Raw genomic sequence first — 27641 nt, forward strand, 5'->3', positions numbered from 1 at the left:
TTAGCATTAAACAGATTAGCTCATTAAGCAGAGGCAGTGCTCTTTACGTATGCATTAAAACTTTATCATGGTCTCAGAAGAGCTATTAAATATCACAAAGCCCACTAGACACACACTGAAGTTACATTCACCTCATATAGGCAATGACCCTCATGGGACCATGTTTGATTGTATGTGAATCCATTCCTAATATTTCATCCGAACTAATGACTTCCTAAAACCAAGAAACACTGCCTGCCCCAGTTTGAGTGTCATTAAAGTGCCTTTCAGTGGTGTCCCTTCACAGCAAGTCTCTTTATCTTTTCTGATACACATAACCCCAAATGGTCTTTTTCCTTTTCACAGAGGATATTCACTGTAGTGCTCCACACCTGTTCGAATGTATGCTCTCCAAACAAATGCATCTAGGGCAACAATATATGTCAGAGCCACCTGATTTGGGCTGTACAAATGCATTGATCTGATAATAAAAATTCAGTGCACCATGCAGTTTCACTTTTGCATTTTAAATGCAAATTAATAATTATTATGCATATTCTGGCAGGGTTATCACAGTTGACTAAAACTTCAACTAAAATGCAAATGAAAATGGAAAATAACACTGTATTCTGTAATATGTGCACATAGAAAATATACTTGAAATGTGAGATTTTTTTGGCAGATTTTTGACTTTATTATGATAGGATAGTATAGAGTGGACAGGAAGCGAGGTGCAATGTAAAAAAAGAATTGTTGGTTTAACTTAAATTAAGTAACCTGGTTGCCCTAAACTTTTGAGTTCATTGAAATTAAAAATGTGAGTTAATACAATGAATTGGCGATTGGTTTAATCAACAGAAACTCAAAATATTATCTTATCTGAACCACACATTAATTATTTAAGTTGATTTGACAGAAGAAAAAATGTTGTGACAACAAATCATTAAAATCATTTTTTTACAGTGTTGGAGAGAGGAGGGATGGCATCAGGAAAGCATTAATAGGTGTTATTTCTATAATCCTGTTTGATTTAAAGATAATCTATATTCCCCTATAAAGACAGGCTTAATTTATGTTTTAATTATTGGTTCAATAATTTTAAATCGATTATACATATTCAACAGTCTACTTAATATCTTTTTGTTTTAGTTCTCCCTATTTTATTGGATTAAAAATAACTGTATATTAATGTTTCATCCAAAATTTTAAGCTATGAATGTCTAAGCCTGCCTTATTTTATCAATATTTGTAAATATTATTCAAACTGTTTTTGTCATCACCATATTTTTCTAAATAATTATAATTATTCTGAAATAATTCAATTGGATCAACTAGTGAACAATTTCAGATTTCAAGAACTGAATAAAGTCAGAAAAATATTTACACCTTTAAACCTGATGTTTCCCGCAGTTAGGTGACTGACTGTGACCCCATTACAGAGTTTCTGTGGCTGCGTTTACACTTGGCATTAACATGCGACCTGTATCTGGATGTTGTCCACATACGCATTGAAAAGACAAGTGTAAACGCGCTTGTGATCGGAATGTTATCCGATCAACGTGTCCTGGTTTGGAGGTAGTCGAGGATGCATTGTGGTCGGATCTCAGTGTAATGTAAATGCGATCCAGCATTCGTATCTACATTCAGAGGGCGACGTAATTAAATCCCTGCCCAGTCTCTCCGCGTGGCTGTCAGAAAATAATGGACAGACGCAGTTTTGACAAGAAATAAAAATTCTTTGAACTTCGTCTGCCTTTCAAAAGCGCCTTATTTAAATATTGTGCGGGAAACAGAAATCCGATCAGTTATCCAGATACAGAAGCCACTTAATGTGAACAAACATAAACGCGCTGTGTCCTGATTGGCTATATGATCTGATCTGCTTGATCGGATCACAGTGATCGCATATTAATGCCAAGTGTAAACGCAGCCTGTGTTGAGATGTGTTTGTGCCTTTCATACATCAGATGTCTTGAGGCCCTCTTGAGTTTGCAGAACAGATTGACACATGACTGCATGACTGCTGCCAGGTCAGACAAATGCATGTCATCTCCAATTAAAATCATTGTTATTCTGACTGCAGGTGCTATGGACTGTAGACTGCACTGGCAATCTTCACTTTAAATACATATGCTTTGAATCAAAAATAAGGTCTGATATAAAAATCTACTTTTTTCATGTAACTTTTGATTAGGGTCCAATTCTCACTATTCTCACTGACTTTTGCCTCAATAAACTCTTAATTACTGCTTACTAATAGTTACGCTGGGTAGGATTAAAGGGTTAGTTCACCCAAAAATGAAAATAATGTCATTTATTACTCACCCTCATGTCGTTCTACACCCGTAAGACCTTCGTTCATCTTCAGAACACAAATTAAGATATTTTTGATGAAACCCGATGGCTCAGTGAGGCCTGCATTGCCAGCAATAGTACTTCCTCTCTCAAGATCCATAAAGGTACTAAAAACATCAGTTCATGTGAGTACGGTGGTTCTACCTTAACATTATAAAGCAACGAGAATATGTTTTGTGTGGCAAAAAAACTAAATAATGACTATTTAACAATATCTAGCGATTTCAAAACACTGCTTCGGAGCATTACAAATCTTTTGTGTCGAATCAGTGATTCGGAACGTGTATCAAACTGCTGAAATTACATGAATTTGGCGCACCGAACCACTGATTCGATTTGTAAAGCTCCGAAGCTTCATGAAGCAGTGTTCTGAAATTGGCCGTCACTAGATACTGTTAAAAATTCATAATTTTGGGTTTTTTTGCCACACAAAAAGTGTTTTCATCGCTTTATAATATTAAGGTAGAACTGATTTAAATATGTTTTTAGTACCTTTATGGATCTTGAGAGAGGAAGTACCATTGCTGGCAATGCAGGCCTCACTGAGCCATCAGATTTCATCAAAAATATCTTAATTTGTGTTCCAAAGATGAACGAAGGTCTTACAGTTATAGAACGACATGACTCACCCAGTAATAAATTACATAATTTTCATTTTTGGGTGAACTAGAGATGTAGAGATGGGTCATTTAAAAAAGAGATGTAGAATATGTGTATAATCTAAAGTGTGACCATACACACACACACACACACACATATATACACAGTATATATACAGTATATATATAATTTATTACACACACCTTCACTTCTGTCATCACACTTTTGTCCTCAGTTCTTCACTAAAAAAATCCCTGGACCAGATTCACTCTATAAAACAAAGCAAAAACACAAACAGGGACACAGTTCGTGAGCTGTTCACACAGACTTATCGGCTGAATGCTGCAGGAGTTTGGCAGATGAGGGAATGTGTCCTCGTCGGGGTTTCGGCCCTACGGAATTCAATCACCACTGGCTAATCTGGTTTATTTGGCTTGCATGGGCGCAAAGGCAATTTCCAGCTAAAGGCATTAAGGGCTTACTTCAGCCAGGTAATTGATTGTTTGAGATGAGGGGGGAAATTAGATAACACAAATGGAGGGAGAGAGAACGGTGCCCTTGTGTTTGCCATAGTTTTGTAAAGCTAATGAGGAGAAGACAGAAAACTGAAGATACGGACGAGTGTCAAATTAAATTGGACAAACATTGAAATAGCCTTTTTGTCCCTTAAAATTGAGGTGCCCCCTTTTACTCAGCTGTGTTTAATTAAACTCATTACGCTGTTATAGAGAACTGCAGGACTCTTCACTCTGATTAGCTCAATTTGAATTGAATCACATGTACAAGTTGTATGCCTCACAGTCTTGTGTTTAACTAAACGGAAATGTTTAACTAACCTGAAGTTGGCATGAACTGAGGCTTTAAACATCAGAACACCCAGCTGGTTTATATACAGAAATGACATTTTGATTAAAGGGAAGTCCATTTTGTAAGGCTAAATCATTGAGTTTTCATAAAATCTTCATATGCAAACATATTGCTTAGTTTGAGATTTTTTTTTTAAAAAAAAGCACCAAACATATAGCCTGCAAATGCAGAGTTAATGTAAAATTTCCTTTTGGAAGCTTTGTGCTTCTTGCATTAGTAAATGTCTCCTGCTGTAAGTGGAAGGTCAGTGCACAGCAGCTGGGCAGGCGCCGGCCTCTCCCATCCCAGCTGGAAACACTTACAGAGTGAATGGACCAAAGGACTCCAAACAACCACCCACAAATGTCTGCCCTTTGCTGCTTTGTGTTCTAATATTGCAGTATTGATTTAATGTTTCTCTGTGAGGGGAAAATAAGAAAGGTAGGAACCTCACTTTATGGGAGTCCATTAATGACAGCTTGCATCTTGCTGTAGACACTAAAAGGAAGATGAAAAACTGGAAGGACACACTTTTAAACGTTAAAAGGATGCAAAAGCACCATTTAAGTGTCACAAAAGCAGCCCATGAAACTCATGCACTATTTTCCTAGAATATGAATTCAAAAAACTTAAAAATAAGTTATATTTAGACTATTTTTTATTTTTTTTAAACATGACAACATCTCAGAAGCAATCCATGGAAAGTGCTGCAATACTTCTGAGTGGGGCCTTAGAGATCTTAAGTATAAGGCTTCAATACACGTAATGCTTTTTTTCATGCTGGGATTTTTTGAATCACATACACACAGAGCACTGAAATGCTTTCAAGACCTGGAGCCAGCTTTTCCTGAACAGCAGGACATAAAAACAATGCTAAATGCAACTAACCGCATAACTGGAAGGTTGTCTATTTGGATATGTTTTAATAAGTTTTTAAGCAATGCTTCCTTGCTGGGGTCAAAGTGATACCAAACAGTTTCAAAATCATCTGCTGTTAATCTTAATTATTAACTATAGCCAGAGCCAGAAAGATGATGGTAAAAATAATAATAATAATAAAAAAAATAACGTTTTCATACCAGTTCTGCTTGTTATTGTTGACGAGAGTGACTGGCACTGATGAAAACGCTGTGGAGCAACACTAAGCACGTGGAACACATTTAAATGACGTTGTGCTGCTGCCACCTGCCGGACGGTACAGGTAGTGCAGAAAATATTAATAGCGTATACAAGTTGATTGGGATACTTTTTCTTATCTCAGTGGCAAAAAGTGCCCCAATATAAGTTGTTTAAATTTATGCTAAAACGTTAAGAGGATGCGAGGACGCTGACCAACTTACTTTCGAGGAACTGTCGAGGTCCGTCAAACAATTATCCAAACGTCAACTATCTCAACTTCATGGCAAAAAATGTTTGTGGTAAACTTGTATCTAAATATATAATAAAAGTGATAATTGACTGTATAGATGATAGTGAATGTGATTTGTCGATGAATCAACCGATACGGATCCAAACGGTAACCGCTCCTGTTACCTCATCAGCTGCACGAGACTTTTTCGCTATTACGCGAGCGCGCGCTACTGGAAAAACCAACTTAAGCTGGTAGCTGGTCCAAGCTGGTCTAAGCTGGTCATTAGCTGGTCCACTGGCACCACCAGCTTGGACCAGCTAATGACCAACTTGGCTGAGCTGGTGGACTAGCTTGACCAGGTCTCCACCAGCTAAAATCAAGCTGCTCCACCAAGCTGAGAAACCAGCTTCAAACCCAAAAAAGAAAATCAACCCAGCTATAATCTGATTTTGTGTGGTTTTCCTACCAGCTACCATGTTTTAAAACACAGCTTGAGTTGGTCTTGCTGTTTTTTCCAGTAGGGTTACTCGATTTGTAATTTAACCTTTAGGCTATATAGCCAAATGTAGAAAGATCATAATATAAACATGTATAGTTACTGTAATATGTGGAATTTAACCTTTCAGCTAAAACTACACCCACAGTCTGTGTGTGTCCCTGTCATGATCACCGTCTGTTCCTGTCAGTTCCCGGACTACATCTCCCATCATCCTCTCTGCCACTCACCTGCACACACTTAACACTAATCACTAATCACCACACCCAGCTGCAGCTCATTACCAGGACAATAAAAGACTCTTACACACATCACCTCACTGCTAGGTCTTGTTTTCCCAGTGTAACATTTCCAAGCGTTTGTCCTGTTTATCCTGTCTGTTCCGGTTCCTGTTTCTGATCCCTGTTTCTGATCCCTGTCTGGTTCTCCTGACCTGTGATTGATAGCTGCCTGCCTTTTGACCACTGCCTGTCCTCTGACTACGATCCTGCCTATCTCTGATGTTCCTGTTTACCCCGTTTGACCATGCCTGTACGACCACGCTCAACATTTAATAAAGCTTCGCATGTGGATCTTACTCTGAGTCCCGCCTTCGTTACAGTCCCAAACCCTTAATTTTAATTTATGAAATATTTAATGAGGCGTCCATTGTAACTAAGATCTATGCACTTTTACCACTGATATAAAACAACATGAAGCACATTATTACAAGTTCCTGTTTGTATGAGAAAATATATGAAACAAAATTCAAAAACTGTAACCTTTTAATTATCTTATATGACCCCCCCCCCCCCAAATATTACGACGTCGTCAATGAAGCACTACATGTCCTGCTTTAAGTTCTGAAAAGTCTGAATGTGCACTTTCAGATGATATGACTGCTGAAATTTTTTTTACGCAGTCCAAGCACTGAAAGGGTTTCTCTCCCATGTGAATCCGCAGGTGCCTCTTGAGGGAATACGAAGAGGGCCGTATGCCTGTGTGATGCCTCATGTGAGCCTTCAGGTAGCAGGACTGCATGAAACTCTTTACACAGTCTGTGCACTGGAAAGGTTTGTGTCCAGTGTGCTATTGCGCTGGTGCTTGAGCAACTCACCGGAGGAGAAAAAGACCTTGCGGCAGTCTGCACAAAGGAATGGTGTTTTTCCTGTGTGTGAGTTTATGGCGGGTCAGGCTGGCCTTGAATGTGAGTGACTTGTTGCACAAGGTGCTTTTAAAAGTTTTCCCTGTGCCATGGCTGTCCAAATGTGAGCAGAGAGTTCTCCGTATTGCAGTTCTTCCCACAGTGTGCACAAAGGCATGGTTTCTCTTTGAAATGGCTCTTCTGATGTTGCTTCAAAGCCCCAGGGTACAGAAACCTTCCGCAGTCTGGATAAACTGCGGCCATATTCAGATACCTGACAGAAAAAAAAGAACGCTCTCCGGTGTGGGTGCGCTTAAATAAAGACATTAGGAGTCATATATCTGTTCAAGAATATGTCCGTCTTATGACTGCTAATACAGTAACTATGTGGAAATCGCACAACATAAAGCAAATGATGAGCTTGCTTGTTTTCTGAGGTAACATGGTATACCTCTGCATGATGATGCAGGTTTCCTCCATATGTTTTCTTAGAAGTTGCTGGTTTTCTCTTGAGCTTTTGAAGGTTGACCACTTTAATCTTCAACATGGTTTTAGGCTTCTTTGCAGATCTGCAGGTGCTCAAAAGTGTTTTGGGTACAACAATATCCTCAGGCACTGAATGTGTAGGCAAGCAGGAGACAGGAACTCTTGCTGTTCCATATCAGAGTCTGATTTTTCAGTACCATCTGTTGATCTGTGGTCTTCTGAAAGTGTTAGCCCAGAATCATCCAAACCAGAGCCTCTTGCAGGCTCTCAATCTTCAGCTTGTTTTACTGGAGTCTGAACATGACTTACAGGGTTAATTCACCCAAAAATGAAAATTCTGTAATTTATTACTCACCATCATGCAGTTCCACACCCGTTAGACCTTTGTTAATCTTCGGAACAAAAATTAAGATATTTTTGTTGAAATCCGATGGCTCAGTGAGGCCTCCAGTGAGGCAATGACATTTCCTCTCTCAAGATCCATTAATGTACTAAAAACATATTTAAATCAGTTCATGTGAGTACAGTGGTTCAATATTAATATTATAAAGCGACAAGAATATTTTTGGTGCACCAAAAAAAAAAAAACAACGACTTATTTAGTGATGGCCAATTTCAAAACACTGCTTCAGGAAGCTTCGGAGCACAATGATTCAGCTGTTCAGAGCGCCAAAGTCACGTGATTTCAGCAGTTTGGCGGTTTGACACGCGATCCGAATCATGATTCGACATGCTGATTCATAACCGACCATCACTAAATAAGTCTTTATTTTGTTTTTTTTGGCACACCAAAAATATTCTTGTTGCTTATCTTAAAAAATATCTTAATTTGTGTTCTGAAGATGAACGAAGATCTTACAGGTGTGGAACGACATGAGGGTGAGTAATAAATGACAGAAATTTCATTGTTGGGTGAACTAACCCTTTAAGCTCGGCTACTGGAGGTCAACCTGCTTTAGAGTGTGGATAAGATTCTATTTCCTACACTCATGGGCTGACAAGAGTCTGGAAATAAACGCAGAGGAGGTTATCACAATATGGAAAGACAACTGTTATAAATGGGAGCTAATGTCATTGGCTTCAGAAAATTGTTGATGACAAACAGACTTGATACAGTTGGGATCTAGATGTCCAAGGTTCTTGTAATGCTCAAGCAGTGGCTTTAGGTGATCTGACTGACTAATGATCTCCTTACAGTCTTTAGAAACAGGCAGCATCGGTTTATGCCAAGCCAGATAGTTAGTTTCATTTAAAAATCACAACCCAAATTTAAATAATGTCAACAATATAGTATTATAACATTATATAAGTGCAAGTCCTTAGTGTCGTCTTTGCAAAAACTCCATGTTCACAACATAAAATGACTAAGTTTACAGTAATGACCAGTTAAAATACGATTCTTTCTACGATTCTTGATTCAACATGACTTCCCACCTGCTGAAGGTCAGGGATTGGCAGGAAGTGCTCCAGATGATACAGGAAATGCCACATCAGAACCTGAATGTCTGAGTCGAAGTCAGTGCCAAAATCCATTGGAAACACATACTGCAGAAACCAGACAGAATACTAAAACGATAGCAAAAAAGAATAAAAAAAACATCTCAATAATGTTTATTATATCTGACCTGGAAGAAAAGCACCCTCTCATCCACATTTTAATAAGTCTTTGGACCAGCTCTACAAAATGAGCACCTGCTTCTCCTTCCTCAGCGTGATTTTGACATCACAGTGATTTTAGTTTCTTTTTAACTTTTAGACTTTATCTGTTATGAACTCTCACCCTAGTGCTCTTCTTGTTTGGGGAATCCAGTATCCATGATGTAGTTATTTAACTGCTGTCACTAAATTCAAGAAGTGCACACACATCTCAAGAGTTGCATGGTAAATTGCCCATTTTTGCTGTACCTGACTGGTTGATTTATCACTCACAATTACATTACTAGTCAATGTTTTTGGATTGCAGGGTTGACAGTTAAAAGAAAATAGCCCTGTTAACAACTGGAATACAGTTTCAAAATAAAAGCTTAATAAAAAATAAAATAAAATAAATACAATGGCAATCTCAAAATTGTCTAAATAAAATAAAAATAAATAAATAAATAAATAAATGTGTTATACTGTATAAAATAACAATCACAGATGTAATTGTTGCAATTATTATTATCACTATGATATCATGCCATTTACATGTTTTAAAAATATCAAAACTGTGTTGATTTTTATTTTTTATTTTATTTATTTTTTTCATTTTAATTACTCATTTTCTTTAAAACAAAAAAAATCTCTGTGATCTACAAGCAAATCTGCTTGATGTTGGAATGATGGTAGGAGGATACTAGGATTGAGAAACTGCACTGCCCTCTAAAAGGGGCGTTTCCAGACCAGACCAATCAAATTCACATACATGCCCATGTGATAATCAAGCTTCAAAAGAACAGGCTGCTGTAGAGTGAAAAAGCTGTGAAAGTGTGCAGACTAGCAAGTGCTTTATTTTATATCTGATAAGTGCTTTATAGTAAAAGTCATCATGACATTTGTAACTCTCAATAATGGAGCTAAAATGCCTATTGTTGGTCTAGGAACATGGAGGGTGAGTACAATTTTTTTCTTTTTTGTACAGTACAATTTTGTTCTATATGGTATTAATTTTAGTAAATGTTTGTTTTTCTGCTGTTGCTTTTATTCTTGTTTGACATTTAAACACTAGAGGTTTATTGTTTTATTTTAGAGATTTTATATTATAATACTACAATTTTTGCTCCAGTCTCCTCCAGGTGAGGTCACAGAGGCTGTGAAGGCAGCCATTCTGGCCGGCTACCGCCACATTGATGGGGCCCATGTCTATGAAAATGAGAATGAAGTTGGGGATGCTGTAAAAGCCATGATTACCCAAGGAGTTGTGAAGAGAGAGGAACTTTTCATAGTCAGCAAGGTAGTAGCACATTTCAATGTAAAGATTTATCTCTGAGGCACATGACAGGAGACATGGTCTCATAAGGCCAGTCATATGCCTTGTAATTTCACACAGCATGAAGCATGTCACAGATCATACACAGTTGTGCATTTATATAACATGTATTGTACTGTGATATAATGCACTGTTACGTCATGCCCTAATTAATAATTACCCAAATGCAAGTCCAATAAAACAATAAAACTTATAGAAAAAAAGATTAATGCATTATTTGAAAGGAACTTTGGCCATAATCAAATGCAAAATCTTTTGAAGCTGTGGTGCACCTACCATGAAAAACACTTGGTAAGAGGAGCCTGTGAAAAGACCCTAAGTGACCTTAAAATGGACTACGTTGATCTCTACCTGATGCACTTTCCTATGGGCACTAAGGTAGTACTAATTAAGAATTGCTTATATCATATATAATTTAATTATTTTATGCTATGCTTATTTTATTTATGCTGATCTGTGTATTCAAATTGGCAGCCTGGAAAGGAGCTTTTCCCAGTCGATAAGGATGGCCACGTAATTCCAGACAACAGCAACTTTCTGGAAACATGGGAGGTAATAAGCAGTAGAATAAAAGCAAAATTAATTTGAGATTCCTGTAACTCAAACTCATATTTGAAACTTGATAAAAGAACAATTGCTGGTTACATTAGTGTTATGTTGTTCTCACAAAGGCAATGGAGGAGTTAGTGGATGCTGGGTTGGTCAAGGCCATCGGTATCTCCAACTTCAACCGGGATCAGATTGAGACAATCCTGAATAAACCAGGACTCAAGTACAAACCTGCTAACAACCAGGTATTGTGTCAATTGATTTAAATTTAAAATTTAAAACAGATTAAGACTTTGTTGTTCACAAGTGCCAAAATCTTTTTAAAAATTGCTTTTCACCTCCAGATCGAGTGCCATCCATACCTAACTCAGGAGAAGCTGATTAACTACTGTCAGTCCAAAGGCATTACAGTCACTGCATACAGTCCTCTGGGTTCTCCAACCAGACCATGGTAAGTACTTTCTTCAACTAAAATATACCTAAATATATATATATATATATAGAGAGAGAGAGAGAAAGTTGGAGCAACTTTACAAGTACTGGTAACTTGGATTCAAAAATCAGATTACTTTTTTGATATAATGAGTAAAGTAACGCATTACTTTTATTGCATTACTGCATTAAAGACTTGAGAAAAAAGTTTAATAAAAAATCACACAAAAGGAAAAATAACACAAAAGTAATGTAATGTGTTACTTTCCATAGAAAGTAACAAAATTAGTTACTTTTTAGGGAGTAATGCAATATTGTAACGCATTACTTTCAAAAGTAACTTTTCCTAACTCTATATAAAATACATTATTGGAATTTGGCCTATACATTACTACATATAGATTTGACTTTCTTTAGGGCAAAGGCAGATGAACCATCACTGCTGGAGGACCCAAAGATTAAGGCCATTGCAAATAAGCATGGTAAAACCACAGCACAGGTAGGTGTAAACTTGCACGTTTTTTTTATTCATGTTAGTTCATTTAGTTCATGTTATGCACCACTCAACCTTGAAGTACAAGTTTACACTTTTACAAATGCCTTCCTCCATCTTAAGACATGCTAAACAGGCAACTTTCTTTCCAGGTCCTAATCCGGTTCCACATGCAGAGGAATGTTGTGGTCATTCCCAAATCTGTAAACCCTACCAGAATCAAAGAAAATTTCATGGTACATCCATGTGTTCTACATGATGCACCAGTACTGATATACAAGTATAACTAATGATGGTCAACATATTAGTATTATAAAATTTCGTTCTTTTATTCATGCAGGTATTTGATTTTGAGCTGAGTAAAGATGAGATGAACACTATACTGAGTTTTAACAGGAACTGGAGGGCTTTTATGCTGGAGTGGTGAGTCATTGTTATGCCAATTTGCAGTGAACTTTGAATCCGTTTGTGTAGTATTAGGTTAACTAATGGCCTCCTTTGCCTTTTTATTGCAGGGCTTCCAAGCATAAGGATTATCCACTGAATGCTGAATACTAAAGCTGTTTGCTGCATATTAACTGCAATTTGATTTTAAAGATGACTCCTGCATTGCCCATTGGGGAATAAATGAAGCATGTAAATGAAGTAATTTAAAAGGTTATGAGCAAAACCACATTATCAGCATTTATTCAAGTGTAATACAGCCATTTAAGGGACTAAATGTGGTTAAATGTAAAGGTCAAGTGAGTTGTGAAGAAAATCTTTCATTTCTTTAAAGGGTTAGTTCACCCAAAAATGAAAATTCTGTCATTTATTACTTACCCTCGTGCCATTTCACATCCGTAAGACCTTCGTTAATCTTCAGAACATAAATTAAGTTATTTTAGTTAAAATCCGATGACTCCGTGTGTTCTCCATAGGAAACAATGACACTTCCTCTCTCAAGATCCATAAAGGTACTAAAAACATATTTAAATCGGTTCATGTGAGCACAGTAGTTCAATATTAATATTATAAAGCGACGAGAATATTTTTGGAGCGCCAAACAGAACAAAATAACGACTTATTTAGTGATGGCCGATTTCAAAACACTGCTTCAGGAAGCATCGGAGCACAGTGAATCTGTGTATCGAATCTGCTGTTCGGAGCGCCAAAGTCACGTGATTTCAGCCGTTGGCAGTTTGACACACGATCTGAATCATGATTCGACACACCGATTCGTTTATGCTCCGATGCTTCACGAAGCAGTTTTGAAATCGGCCATCACTAAATAAGTCGTTATTTTGTTATTTTCGGCGCTCCAAAAATATTCTCGTCTCTTTATAATATTAATATTGTACCACTGTGCTCACATGAACCGATTTAAATATGTTTTTATTACCTTTATGGATCTTGAGAGAGGAGATGTCATTGCTCCCTATGGAGGCCTCACGGAGACATCGGATTTCAACTAAAGCCGAGTTCAGACTGCACGATTTTCAAAGTAGTCGGGTCACTGTTCTTTTCACACTGCATGACTATCTTGGCCAGCATTCAGTCGCTGCTGTGTTTATACAGCACGATAGATCGGCGACAGAAGGTTACACACTGCATGACTTTACAATAGGAAGAATCGCCGACAAAACTCTGTCTGGCATGCAAACTACGTTTCACAACCAAACACACGCGAGATGTGACAAGGAAACAACGCGATATCACGCAAGACCGGAGTTATTATTATTATTATTATTATTATTATTATTAATAAAAACGGTAGCCGGCAAAAGCTTGCAATATGAATTGCCGGTGCGCTGATTTGCAGCGTAAACAAGAAAAAGAAAAAAAGAATATGGGGGAGGAAATGGTTGGGGAGACTGTGGATTGCGTGTTCTGCAATGAGAGTTGGAGGTAAATACATAACTTCAATGTGCTTCTGTTGCGGATGGTCAAGCAAATGTTTGTGCTTTGTTTCTGTTTGATAGAATTGTAATGTGTACGAAGCCATGCTTGCTGATATTGTGGTCTATAACTCCCCGCTGCACTGTATCTTGCTCTCTCATTGGCTGTCGGTCATCGCCGATGTAGTTTTCAGTCAGAACACTTTTCACACAGCAGGATTTTGAATCGCTGACAGGTCCAGATATTTAGCATGCCAAATATCTCACGGGTGTCGGCGATTCTCTCAGATCGCGTCTTTGCTCATTCACACTGCGTGACTGTCACTCGCGTGAACGAGCTCCGATTTGCTTGTGATTTCGGGCATTTGTCGGCGATTACTGAAAACCTGTCGGCGAACCAAAATCGGGGCTAAAATCGTGCAGTCTGAACTCGGCTTAAGATATCTTAATTTGTGTTCCGAAGATAAACGAAGGTCTTACAGGTGTGGAACGGCATGAGGGTAAGTAATAAATGACAGAATTTTCATTTTTGGGTGAACTAAACCTTTAACATTTAAAAACATAAGCCAGAGAGCTGTTTGACAGAGCTTTATTTGTATTTTTAAAGCGTAACGTTACATCAACACCATACAAGAGCTGCTCTTGAGAACTGAAAGTACTTTTGTTGTCATTTTGAGTCATTGTGTGTATTAATTCATATAAAAAATATACTCAGGACCAAAACTTTCTCTTGTTATCTGCTCAATTGTGCAAAATTTGTGACATTGTTCAAATAAAAAAAGTTACTAGTGCATATGCTTATCAAAGCCTTTTTACATTTCCATTAAAATTTAAATTCGAAACCTCATGGATGAACTGAATGAACATTTTTCAGTAACCTAGTTTCTCAGTAACAAGTTTAGTAATGCAAAATGAAGAGCATTTTCACACTGATCAATGACAAAACAGCATTCTCAGGAACAGAGAAACTTATTTTCATCAAACAGCATGTTGTGAGTCGTCTTCTTTTAATACTCAGCATTAAACGGGTAGTCTTTGTGCTTCATACCCCTGCGTTGACAGATGTAGAGAATCACATTAAAAAGTAAAATGAAAATGAAATATATATATATATATATATATATATTATATAGAATAAATAATATTTTTTTATTATTTAATAATATTTTTGAAAAACAAGGGTTCCCATCCCTTTTACAGAGATTGTACTCAGTAACAGCAATTTCTAGTTTAAATATGAGAACCGACCATAAATAGAATAATTTATATTGACTGCATTTCTGACACTTCCATAGCTTCCAATTTCCTGATACTTCCCAGTTGTCCATGACCTTGGGAACCCTGTGAAACATACTCACCAATGCATTGGACAAGCCCTGAAGTTCTTGTTGAAGCCCAAAATGGTCTTCATATCATCCTCACTCAGTTCAAAATCAAAAACCTATGGAAATAGACAAAAATATAAAAATGCAAGCAGCACTGTGATTTAAAGACCTTAATGACTCGTTCTGATGGTGAACTTACTTGAAAGTTCTCTTGAATACGCTGAGGTGTGATAGACTTGGGGATGACAATGACATTCCTCTGAATGTGGAAGCGGATGAGGACCTGTACATTGATGTCAAATTGACATTATACCAAATAATCAATAACAAGCTATGACGTAACTAAGACGGCAGTCTCCTTACCTGGGCGGTTGTCTTTTTGTGCTTCTCTGCAATGGCCTTAATGTTTGGGTCATCAAGCAGTGAGGGATCTTCAGGTTTAGCCCTAAGTTTGAGACAAAGTCCAATGTTATATTCATTTAACCAATTATAAAACCACCAACGACTGCACCTTAAACTTTCACAGCAAATAAATGTCACATACTATAAAGCTTCAATGTGGGAAACGACTGCCTACCAAGGTCTGTCTGGAGAACCTAGAGGACTGTAAGCAGTCACTGTGATGCCTTTGGACTGACAGAAGCTGATCAGCTTCTCCTGAGTCAGATATGGATGGCACTCAACCTGAAGAGGAAAAAAAATACATACAGTTTTTATAGAATTTCATGTAAGTGTATTAAATAAGCACATAAGTACCATTTTTGAACCCACTATATTAGCTGTCTAACTACTATATACTAACATTCAAATTAATAATTTGATCCAATGCTCTTATTGTGTACATACATACATTCAATATTGTATTATTGATGCAAAAAGTACAGTCTTCCCTATAATAAAAGCCTGCCATAAAATAAACATTATGTCTGCCAACCACCAAACACAAAGCAAGCAGTGTCCTAATGATATTTTAAGACTATATCCAGACAAATAACTGTGCCTGTTCTGGACAAGTAGCAGGAAATTAAAGGAGCAATTGCATTACACAGTTGCTGAAGGCGAATGCTGATCTTTGGATAAATGTTGACCTTTCTGGTCCATCTGTAATTATCAAATGAAACCACACTGACGCCCTTTAAAGAGTACTGGTACCTACCTGATTGTTGGCAGGTTTGTACTTGAGTCCTGGTTTATTCAGGATGGCTTCGATTTGTTCTCGATTAAAGTTGGAGATGCCAATGGCCTTGACCAACCCAGCATCCACCAACTCCTCCATGGCCTACAGCATAAATGTTATGCTATAATTATAATTAGCTAAATAGAGCTAAAAATATTAGCCAATGTACACTGGAATTGCAATGTAAGCAGGTATTATAATGATGCAGTATATGTAAAACAGATTCATTCGTACAAATTAATGTGAATGGTAACTTTAAAATCAAACAGGCTAAATCAAATGAATGACTTTTTACCTCCCAAGTGTCCAAGAAACTGGTGTCATCACCGATGGTTAACCCTTCACTGTCCAATGGAAACTGTTCTGGCCCAGACTGAAAAGCAATGATGACAATGCATTTCTGAATGGTGTTACAGTGAGATCTTAGCTTTCATTATGGAGAATTGGAGATCAAAACTGAATGCTAGCAGTGATTAAGTAACAGACAGGACTTTAGAGAAGGTATTTCATATATACAGACATTTCTAATAAATTACCTTAAAGCCCATTGGCCAGTGAATCAGGTAAAGATCCAGGTAGTCCAGTTTTAGGTCACTTAAAGTCTTCTGACAGGCTCCCTTGACTAAGGCCTTCTCGTGAAAGGTGCACCAGAGCTGTGAAACAAAAATTTCCGCCATCTTAAAGCTACTAAATCAGCACTTAACCTTCTATTTGTCAATCCAATTTTTGAGATAAATGGTGCATCTTGACATACCTTGCTGACCACAAACAGTTCTTCTCTTTTTACCACACCATCTTTTATCATGGCCTGAATTCCCTCTCCAACCTCCGTTTCATTGTTGTACACTGCGGCGCCATCGATGTGTCTGTAGCCCGCAGCGATGGCCGCCTTCACAGCCTCTGCCACTTTACCTGGAGGAGACTGGAGGGAATACAATAGAATATTGATAGACACCAAAAAGGAAAGGAAAAAAACGAGAACAGAAAGAGAAAAAGGGAATGGATGGGGGGAAAAAATTAAAGGAAAAAGGAACAGACAAAAAAAGCACAAAAAAGGAAGGAGAAGCGAAAAAGAATGAGGAAGTTAAACAAAAGAAAGAGCACTGCACTACTGTATTATATTGTTTGCTAACATGACTCTACCTATGAAGAACAATGTTTTTTTGTTTGTTTTTTAGTCACTTTAATATAAATTCTCCTCACAATATCTAATTTTATCTATCAAAACAAAGGACTTACTGAATGTTATCAGTTAAAAACCCACGCACAGAACTGATATAGGTGAACTTGCTTACTCACGGTGACCAAACTACTTTCTCAAAAAAAAAAATATTTTGAAGATTGCACAATATAGTTTATTGACCATAATTTCAAATCGTTAAACAATCAAACTTTTCATAACCCCATAGACAGCTTCTTTCCTCTGAACTAGTTAGTGTCTGTTTTTAGCTTAATATTTCACTTTTGCATGCATTTTAAAAACTTTTTGGGCATGAATTCGCCGTGCAGCGTGCCAGCTAAATGAATGCACGTATGTAATGTAACACGATAGCACAAAATTAACCACACCATGCCATACCTTCCACGTGCCCAGCCCGACGATAGGCATATCTGCCCCGGTATTCAGCTTCACAGACGTTGCCATGGTGAAAGAGAGATTAAGCACGAGCTATTTCAACAGAACAGTCCAAAGCCTGTGCAGAGAAGGAGGTGAAGGAGTTCACAGGCAGCTGCAGCTCTGGATCGATTGCTTCGGTCTGAACATAATTTGTGTCGAGGGAGCAACGTAGGATTACGTCAGTGAACATTTACCAATAAAACCCTGTTGTGAGAAAACATAGCTTTTTATTTGCAATAAGTGTAGTATATTATAAAATATAATTATTTATTAATGAATTTATATGAAATGCACATTATTGCATTATGAATGACAGAATGTTTGCATGTAAAATTTGATATTCATTTATTTACAATATAAATACAGAGTACAGAATAGGCATGTCTGCTGTGAACAAATTAACCGAACAAACACGTTAAATGTGCACTGTAAACAAACACAAGGCAATGTCTTTTGTTCAGTTTTTGACTAGGGATTTATCAATTTAACAGTGACAGTTGACATGAAAACATGTAATGCATAATTTCACTTATTTTAATCTAATTACATTTCTATTTGCCAGTTAACACAATTATACATTTTGGCAACATGAATTAAAGGCTGCTGGGCAGAATGGGCAGAATAAGAATACACACAAAAGGACAAAGAGGCTAGACAAGGCTTGGATTTGTCCCATTACATTTAAGAGTAAGTTACATAGTTTTTTCATTAGTATATCCTCCCATGTCTATGCCACACTCCTCCTCATTGGCTGGATCTATCTGTCCTTCAACTTCTCTTTCTTCCTCCTCATCCTCTTCCTCCTCATCTTCCTCCTCCTCCCCTTCCTCACCCTGCGCTGGGCCTCGACCGATCTTGGGACCCTTGCAGATTTTGAGGTGGCGTGTGAGGTGGTATTTAGTGAGAAAGCCCTTGTTGCACTTTTCACAGATGAAGTCCCGTTTCCCGTCGTGAGAGTTTAAGTGTTTTTTGAGATGGTCGGTCTTCAAGAACTGTTTGTCACACTTTGGACAGGTTATCTGGCGGTCTCTGGAATAGAGAAAAAATAAGCAAGGAAAAAATAAGGTTGCTATTAGAATAATTGAGAATATTACAGTCAACAGGAAACATTAATATCCATAATGTCAAATATGATTGTTCAGAATAAAACATTATTCAACAAGAAAAATGTAGGGCAGGACTTTTATTTCATCAGGATTTGATTAGATCATGAAATATATTAATAGTTAATGTTTATATTAATTATATGTTCTATTATCATATACTATATGTTATTTATAATACTATATAATCATTTTTAAGTTGTATTTATAATATATAATAAAAGATAAAATCTGAAATACAGCCTTACAGTGAATGTGAATACATGTGCTGTTTGAGATCTTGTTTCCGCACAAACATCTTGTCACAATGGTCACATTTAATGTTCTTGGCACCAGTGTGTATAACCATATGAGATTCCACATGCGCTTTCTGAGTAAAAGACTTCCCACATACTGTACACCTGAAGTTCTTCTGACCTGTAGGGAAAGAAAATAAAAACATATTTCATGAGCACAACATTAATGATAAAAGCATATTTCTCTGGCCAATTAAAAACTAAGCTAATAGTGGTTCTCTACTAAAAGTTAATTTTACTAAAAACAAACCAACTTAAAGTCAACATAAACTTGCATTCAAAAATACATTTATTTCCCTAATGTAATGCAATTCCAAATGAAACATTATTGAAACTGAAAAAGTGGTAGGATGTGATATCTATAAGGATTTGATGGTTTCAAACAAACAAACAAAAAATAAACAAAAGAAAATTAAATAAATCCATACAAAACTTATCTATATATAATATTTTGTTTACAATATTTACATTTTTTGTTTGTTTTATATATATATATATATATATATATATATATATATATATATATATATATATATATATATTATATATATATACAGTACAGTCCAAAAGTTTGGAACCACTAAGATTTTTAATGTTTTTAAAAGAAGTTTCGTCTGCTCACCAAGGCTACATTTATTTAATTAAAAATACAGTAAAAACAGTAATATTGTGAAATATTATTAAAATTTAAAATAACTGTTTTCTATTTGAATATATTTCACAAAGTTATTTATTCATGTGATGCAAAGCTGAATTTTCAGCATCATTACTCCAGTCTTCAGTGTCACATGATCCTTCAGAAATCATTCTAATATGCTGATCTGCTGCTCAAGAAACATTTAATGTGTACAATTGTACAAAAATATTTGTGTACAATATTTTTTTCAGGATTATTTGATGAATAGAAAGTTCAAAAGAACAGTGTTTATCTGAAATCTAATCTTTTGTAACATTATAAATGTCTTTACTGCCACTTTTGATTGATTTAATGCATCCTTGCTGAATAAAAGTATTCATTTCTTTAATTTCTTTTCAAAAAAATAAAAATTCTGACTGACCCCAAACTTTTGAACGGTAGTGTATAATGCTACAGAAGCTTTGTATTTCAGATAAATGCTGTTCTTTTGAACTTTCTATTCATCAAGGAATCCTGAAAACTGTTTTCAAACTGTTTTCAACATTGAAAATAATCATAAATGTTTATTGAGCAGCAAATCAGCATATTAGAATGATTTCTGAAGGATCATGTGACACTGAAGACTGGAGTAACGATGCTGAAAATTCAGCTTTGCATCACAGGAATAAATTACTTTGTCAAATATATTTAAATAATACACAGTTATTTTAAATTGTAATAATATTTCACAATATTACTGTTTTTGCTGTTTTTTAATTAAATAAATGTAGCCTTCTTAGACGAAACTTCTTTTAAAAACATTAAAAATCTTAGTGGTTCCAAACTTTTGGACTGTACTGTATATACATATTATACACACACACACACACACATATATATTATGTAAACATACTGTATGTAAAAATATATATAATTATATATATATATATAAATATATATATATATATATATATATATATATATATATATATATATATATATATATATATATATATATATATATATATATATATATATATGTGTGTTATTACCTAGTTATGATATCTATATAGCTTGTTATTACAGTTTGAACACCTTTTTTTTTTCCTTTGGATTGATTTAATTGTGTACAATACGACCATGAACGTAAAAAAAAAATGGAACTAAAAAAAAGGTAAAATCCATTTTGATTTCAAACTGACTTAAAAACTGATTATAGCAATTTCAAATGCAATTTTCATATCTAAACATCTAGACATGCACATGTACCTGTGTGGATTCTCAGGTGTTTTCTGAGATTGCTGGGATCACTGAAAGCTTTGCTGCAGTAGCTGCACTTGTGTGGCCTCATACCCATGTGACCCATGAAATGCACGTTTAGCTTAGTGGACGTAGTGAACGCTCGTGTGCACATGCTGCATTTAAACTTCCTCTCGCGACCGTGCCCGTTGCTGCTGCTGCTGTTGGAATGTTCATTCACATCTGAGTGGCACTGCCATTGTGGGGAGGAAGCGGACCGGGACGACTCGTTGGTCACCTTCTCCTGCGACTGGGATTGGCTGTGTGTAGCGTGAGCAGAGTGGTCCTGGGTGGGGCTATGGCTCTGGGCGTGGCTGCTGAGGTGAGATTTAAACTCTGTGAAAGAGGCACACTCTTTTCCACAATGACATATCTGGCCCTCTGGCACTCTGGGTACACCTGAAGAGATACACGCAGAGCAGCAATGAACAGATTATATATGGATTTACGGTACAGTTATCTTCCTGGTTAGAACATGCTGGAGGAAGACCCACCTAGTTGTCTGCTATAGTCCCTGCTGAAATAAAACAACAGCTCCTGATCTGGCAGAATTTCTCTGGATGTGCAGAAATAAAGCTTCCCGTTGTCAATATATGCCACAAGATTCTGTTCCTCTGTAGTCCTGCAAATAGAGTCCATTTTAGTTGGCAACTACCTGAGTGTTTTCATACAATGCGTGGTTGTATAGAGCTTCCTCATTTAACTGACATGAGAAAAAGTTTTTTAAGGATAAAGTGAGGTGGTTACCTTGCTTTGCGTACAAACATCATCCAGTTGCATTCATGCTCATCTGTCGTCACAATACAGAACTCTTGGATATCGTTGTGGAACATCTACATTAGATTTAAGCAATTCTTAGGATTACAAAATGATATGTCAGCGAAATGGTAGTAGATGAGGGCATTTAGCATACACTACCATACAAATGTTTTGTGAAAGAGGTGTATACAGTAAATATAGTAAAAACTGTGATGGCAAAGCTGAATTTTCAGCATCATTACTCCAATCTTCAGTGTCACATGATCCTTCAGAAATCATTCTAATATGCTGATTTGCTGCTTAAGAAACATTTCTTATTATTATCAATGCTGCTAATAGGTGTGCGGTTTAGTTGTTGTTTTATTTATTTTTTTGGAAATTGAAATACATTTTTTTCAGCATTCTTTAATTAAAAATAATGTTCAAAATAACAGCATTTATTTGAGACAGAAATATTTTGTATTATGTCTTTACTGTCACTTTTTTTAATCAAATAAATGCATCCTTGATGAATAAAAGTATTACTAACCCCAAATATTTGAACGGTATGTACATTCAGAAATGTATAAGCAAAAATTTGAAAAAGGAGTCAAACTACTTAGCCAATACACTTATATATTTAGAAATGTGGCAAGGACCTTCCATATCTGAGGGGTGTCCTTGTCAGACCAGTCTGTAAGTTCTACACTGCTACAGTGCTGTCCAACCATCGGCCCAAAGCAGGTCCTGGAGGGTATGCTCTCTCTAGCAAACACACCTGCAGAAAACAAAAAATGGCTCCAGCAATGCAACAAAATCTTCAGTTTTCTAAAGCAAATGGACATCATATAAGCCACGCAATATCGCGTTCATATCGCAGATGTATCGCCTTCTATAATGAACGCGATATTGCGTGGCTTTTCAGTGATCTACGGTTCTGTCTATTAAATGCCGCTCCATTTGAAAGCAGGTGATGCCGATTTAGCGGTAATCAGGGAACCGGCTTTACTGACGAAATGCGAGTGACAATCTCATGCGATATATCGTGCAGCCCTAATATATATATATATATATATATATATATATATATATATATCTATATATATATATATATATATATATATAATACATGCGTATATTTCTAAACTTTATACCTGCATGTGTGTGTACATAATTATTATACACAGAACACACACATATATATCACGTAAACATAGACTTTTATTTTGCAAACGATTAATCATTGCAGCCCTATTTCATAGTGTAAACACTCATGTTGTCGAATGCTTTCAAACAGCCACAAAAGACCACCTACTCTTTGTCCACTGACCTAAAACATTAAGGGTAGACAACTCGCTAGACAGACGGGGTTTAACATTTGCCAGCCAAAGTCCCAAGTTTGGGTTGAAGAAGTAAATGTACCAAGCACAATGTTCTCTCACATTCATGATTTCTAACAGGCACACACCGCATTCGGCGTGGTCTATCAGAGCAGAAATGAAAGCTGCTGCTCTCCGTATATTTTTGTCATCTCCATTCATATTCATATGTAAATTGTGTGAGCTTATTTTGTCCATTAAGATCTGAAAAAGCCCATACATTTTCCACCCATAAATGCAAATCAGGACAGAAGTGGTTGAAAGTGGACAAAAGAGCAGATTAAAACACCAGGTGTAAACGGGTATGTGTCTCCCTCGTCTACTTGTGATCCGACTGACTAAAACGCATCTTAATACCAGGTGTAAATGGCCAAAATTTATGCAGACTCAGCCAGTTTCAGTACCTCAGAACTATAAAAAAAAAAAGCAACACTTCACTTACCAATGGGCTCATCAGCTACAGAAATGCGAAGGCACAGGGGGCGGGGCAGAGAGAGGCGGGCTCTGCTCTGAATGGGCGTGTCTGGGATGAATGTGACAGGTCCATGCTCAGGGCAGTCCGAGGGATATGACTGCTCACATAAAGTGCACCCTAAATGAAAATTAAATGCATGAAAGTGGAACGAAACACAATGCATAACTCAAAATCACCAAGTAAATCTTACATATGTTGAAGGCAGTGGCCATGTTTTCCTTATTAGATGTTGAGTCTTCTAGTTGTAAGGTAGAGTTCACCAGCACCAGGCTGTTGTCCGGCCCGAGAGACACTTCTGCAGTGATGGGGGACACGTTGACAGGCTCGAGTCCCATACCTGATGGTCCGTGTAGAGATTCTAATTGGGTTTGTGGCGGCATGGCCCCTGTGAGCACAACACTAACCACCCCAGAGTTCAGCTCTCCAGTGGAGTGCAAGGCTTCACCCAGAGTCCCTGGACCGCCTGCTCCTGTAGTGCTGGATCCTACTCTGCCGCCCATATGCTCCTGTTCCATCAGCTCCAGCCCTGCTCCATGCAGGGGCATAACACCTCCTGAAGAGTCCACACCTGTCAAACCCTCATGAGGCTGAGGTCTGGTACCCAACTGCTGCTGGGTCTCTGCCACCACAACACCCTCCATGGTGGCCAAATCCTCTTCCATTCCATCAGGAGACATCGGACTACTGACACGTGACTCCATGGTTAGTCCCGTGGCATCCAGCTGCACTTCATGAGAGCCTCCCTGGTGCAGATCAGCTTGGCCTCCTACCTGCCGTGTGTCTAAGGTCACCAGGCCTTGTTCTAAAGGGCCACCAGGGCCACTGTACGGGTCTAAGCCAGACGGGTTGTTGTTGGACACGGAAAGAGTCCCATCCATGTTAAGGCTGCTGGGATGAATGTATTGGGGAGGGGGACGATCTGCCAAATATGACAGAATACCTAAAGATGATTAAAAAAAAAGGGCAGATTTCATTAATTTGATTAATTGATGTACTAACACAAATATTAAATAGATTTAACGCCCCCTAGCGTTCCATGAAGGTATTGCAAAAGGTCAGTGATCATAATTTATTAATAATATATCTTAAATGTGATTTAAAATTTTATTTAAAATATATTTTTGAAAAATTTAAATATTTTATAGGATATATCTCTGCCAACAATACATTTTAAATGAAGCTTTAGAGAAAATTATGCATTTTTAAATATAGAATTTATAAAAATGTATTTCAAATTAGATTAATTATGATCTAAAGCAGGGGTACTCAACAGGCGGCCCGCGGGCCGCATCCGGCCCGTCAGCATTAAATTTGTGGCCCGCATCATGCTACATATAAATGTATTTTTTATTATAATTTGCGTTCAAAATTAGCGTGAATATTACTTCTTTTTTTTACACGTACACAAGGGTAGGCGTACAGTGCGCGTGACGCTAATCATCAGCAGAGAACACGTATAGTGTACGCGCGCAGCACAGTTTTTCTAACCGCGAAGAACAATAAACTGAAGGCACTTTGCACGCGCGCATTGAATAGTTTTTGCACTAATTTAGTTTGTCCACAAGGTGTCAGCACTGAAACGGGCTGTTGTTTCAGTCTGAAAAGAAACGGATAAGACGGAACAAGAGTAACAACAAACACAATAGCTGACCGTGTTGAAGAGTGCTCGTTTGAGGGGATTAAAAGATACCAGCAACTCTAACTTTAAACAAGTACAAAGACATTTTATTGTAACTATTTGAGCGAAAAAGACTAGACAAGCATGAATCTCTCTAGTGCGCATGTGTCGAGCACTTGTGTTCGTGAACGCCATTAAAGGCTCGAGACTGTGCGCGCAAGTAAAAACAAAGTAACCATGATGAAATGCAGTTGACATTCCTCAAACTTTGCAGTGTGCAAGTTGCCGAGCATCATGACAAACAAACCTTTTATTCTTAATGTCAATGTGTTATAAACAGAAAGCAAGCAGAGAGCGCTCCCATTACAGATCTGTCATCACATCATTGAGCTCACGGAGAATATCTGATTTCATGTTTACAACGTTGGTTATAGTTAGGTAATTCATAAAATTGTGATTGAACATTAAAAAAAAGAAAAAAGATTTTTGGATTCTGACCAAATTAAAAGATAGTTAACAATAATACAAATAATACAACATTTATTCTCTGAGTATAAATAGGTGCTATAAAAAGTGTTAAAAAGGTGCAATGGAGTATAAAAAGACTATAAAAAAGTGCAATGTTTTCGTCTTATGGACAAACTCTCATCAGCCAGTGAACAACAGGCAGACCTTAAAAACTGCACTTTTAGTAAATAAACAGTAAAACTACAAATATTGTCTTAACTAAATAAAAGTCTCACGATCCAAGTTATAATTTGTGGCCCTTCGCGTTTCATTTGGTTAAAATGCGGCCCTCTTGGCCTCTGAACTTGAGTACCCCTGATCTAAAGCTTTATTTAAATACAAAAAAATATTTTTTTATATTTAAAATGGGTTTAAATATGATAAATTTGTTCTTTAGCTTTATATAAAATGTATTGTTGGCAGAAATAATACATCCAATAACATTTATTTCTGCCAACAAAAATGATAAAAAATAAATTTGCTCTTAAGCTTTATTTAAAATGTATTTAGAAAGAAATAATATATGTTATATGATATATCACACATATTTGAAAAAAAGAGCAAATTAAGCACATTTCAAAAAACAACTTTTTTTTTTTTTTCATATTTGAGTGATTACAATGAAAGTAGTTCAATGAATCAGTTTTTTTCCATATATTGAGGGATCCCTAGGTCTGGAAAGTTCATCAGCTCTTGGTTTAAAGTGTATCTTAACAGGTTTTCTATAACATTACCTGGAAGGATATGTCTGAAGTAGCTGCTCTCCAGGTGTGGGTATGGAGGAGGTGGTAATGTATAATTTCTCTCTGGAAGGCCACACATAACACCTCTGTCTCCTAAAGGACCCATGGGTAACATCAGGGACAGTGCAGAAGGAAGAGGCCCAAGTGATGGACCCAAGCTGGGTATTGCAACTGGCATGCCTGAAATAAAACCAGACAGTGTTACTTCTCCATACACCAGACTTCCCGCACCATACCAAATTAATGTCATGCCAATGTATATATACACACATCTAAGAGGCATTTGAGTCCTGACCTTGAGCGGTGATGGGATTGTGGGTTGGGGATGTGGGAAGGCCGAGGTGACTTGCACTCACGGGCACACTGAGCTGGTCCATGCCCACTGGGCTGAGGTTCATGTCGTTCATGCTGAACAGAAGAAATGTTATTGCATTCAAAATGAATATACCATTGTGCTTGTACAGAAACAGACATGTGCATAAAAGGTATGTTTGTTTACCTGACAGCACAGATCAATTAAGGCATTGATGTAATGGATGCATTCTTGGATCTGGAAAAAAGAAAGATTCATCCTATATGTAATTAAATCATTTAGAAGTGGGGATCAAACAATAGTATCATTTAATAGTAGCATTTAAGATTTAAAGACAAGTTTCATAGTCTTTCTGGCTACACATTTACTCAGTACGCCAATAAATATAAATACCTACATAATATTTAAAGAAATATGTATTTAATCAGACATCGACAAGAGCCAATAATGCAGCCTGTGTCTGAAGCTACTAGTTAGCCAGTTAAATAGCGTAAGAAAACTGCAATAACAGAAGGCAAGGTCTTCACTGCAAGATATATATACCATTTAAAAGACAACCAAATAATTTACTTACTATAAAGACCAGATATTAATCCCTTCGTGGAAGATTTGTGGTATGAAAACAATAACATGGCTAAAGGCAAACAAGGCGGGGTTATAATTCAAAATAAAAGTCCTATAATGTGTCCTGCCTGTGCAGTCAAGCCAAAGAAGGCAAATGCTAAATTAAGTACATAAATAAATAAAACAATTACTTTGTAAAAGTAGAAATATCATGTCTTAATGGCTCTCTTACTGCCTGTACAACTATAAAACTTCAATATAAAGAATATTGGTGGGATCTGACTTTTATTTTGAAATGTTAGAACAGTTTCCTGT

At 36.9% G+C, this 27641-nt stretch overlaps 3 protein-coding genes across 3 annotated transcripts; 1 reads left to right on the forward strand and 2 right to left on the reverse strand.

Moving 5' to 3' along the window:
• The first annotated feature begins 9201 nt into the window (after positions 1-9201).
• Positions 9202-12499, forward strand: akr1b1.1 (aldo-keto reductase family 1, member B1 (aldose reductase), tandem duplicate 1). Its single transcript, XM_067391017.1, has 10 exons — positions 9202-9826; positions 10001-10168; positions 10466-10582; positions 10679-10756; positions 10876-10998; positions 11098-11204; positions 11603-11684; positions 11831-11914; positions 12019-12101; positions 12194-12499. Exons 1-10 carry the CDS (start codon positions 9764-9766, stop codon positions 12234-12236), a joined length of 948 nt encoding a protein of 315 aa, XP_067247118.1. The 5' UTR covers positions 9202-9763; the 3' UTR covers positions 12237-12499.
• Positions 12500-14128: 1629 nt separating this feature from the next.
• On the reverse strand, positions 14129-17798 carry akr1b1.2 (aldo-keto reductase family 1, member B1 (aldose reductase), tandem duplicate 2). Its single transcript, XM_067391018.1, has 10 exons — positions 17637-17798; positions 16812-16979; positions 16594-16710; positions 16353-16430; positions 16037-16159; positions 15458-15564; positions 15244-15325; positions 15080-15163; positions 14914-14996; positions 14129-14605 (listed from the first exon to the last, which is right to left on the reverse strand). The coding sequence occupies exons 1-10, from the start codon at positions 17700-17702 to the stop codon at positions 14563-14565; spliced, it is 951 nt and encodes a 316-aa protein (XP_067247119.1). The 5' UTR covers positions 17703-17798; the 3' UTR covers positions 14129-14562.
• Positions 17799-18019: 221 nt separating this feature from the next.
• On the reverse strand, positions 18020-27569 carry prdm4 (PR domain containing 4). Its single transcript, XM_067391860.1, has 12 exons — positions 27337-27569; positions 26949-26999; positions 26745-26857; positions 26441-26629; positions 23772-24521; positions 23549-23698; positions 22387-22505; positions 21737-21822; positions 21484-21611; positions 20960-21388; positions 19027-19195; positions 18020-18704 (listed from the first exon to the last, which is right to left on the reverse strand). The coding sequence occupies exons 3-12, from the start codon at positions 26854-26856 to the stop codon at positions 18368-18370; spliced, it is 2469 nt and encodes an 822-aa protein (XP_067247961.1). The 5' UTR covers position 26857; positions 26949-26999; positions 27337-27569; the 3' UTR covers positions 18020-18367.
• Positions 27570-27641: the final 72 nt, after the last annotated feature.

Source organism: Chanodichthys erythropterus, chromosome 8, assembly GCF_024489055.1.
Source record: "Chanodichthys erythropterus isolate Z2021 chromosome 8, ASM2448905v1, whole genome shotgun sequence".
Lineage (NCBI taxonomy): Eukaryota > Metazoa > Chordata > Actinopteri > Cypriniformes > Xenocyprididae > Chanodichthys > Chanodichthys erythropterus.

Excerpts from the sequence above, each read along its gene's own strand:
- akr1b1.1 (XM_067391017.1), top strand. The coding sequence starts at position 9,764 with ATGACATTTGTAACTCTCAATAATGGAGCTAAAATGCCTATTGTTGGT. Across the intron at positions 10,583-10,678 it reads ACTTTCCTATGGGCACTAAG|CCTGGAAAGGAGCTTTTCCC; the intron begins GTAGTACTAATT and ends TCAAATTGGCAG. Across the intron at positions 11,915-12,018 it reads GAATCAAAGAAAATTTCATG|GTATTTGATTTTGAGCTGAG; the intron begins GTACATCCATGT and ends TTATTCATGCAG.
- akr1b1.2 (XM_067391018.1), bottom strand. The coding sequence starts at position 17,702 with ATGGCAACGTCTGTGAAGCTGAATACCGGGGCAGATATGCCTATCGTC. Across the intron at positions 16,160-16,352 it reads GTTTCTTGGACACTTGGGAG|GCCATGGAGGAGTTGGTGGA; the intron begins GTAAAAAGTCAT and ends TTTATGCTGTAG. Across the intron at positions 14,997-15,079 it reads GTATTCAAGAGAACTTTCAA|GTTTTTGATTTTGAACTGAG; the intron begins GTAAGTTCACCA and ends CTATTTCCATAG.
- prdm4 (XM_067391860.1), bottom strand. The coding sequence starts at position 26,856 with ATGAACGACATGAACCTCAGCCCAGTGGGCATGGACCAGCTCAGTGTG. Across the intron at positions 21,612-21,736 it reads ATGTTTGTACGCAAAGCAAG|GACTACAGAGGAACAGAATC; the intron begins GTAACCACCTCA and ends CTCTATTTGCAG. Across the intron at positions 18,705-19,026 it reads CACATGTATTCACATTCACT|AGACCGCCAGATAACCTGTC; the intron begins GTAAGGCTGTAT and ends TCTCTATTCCAG.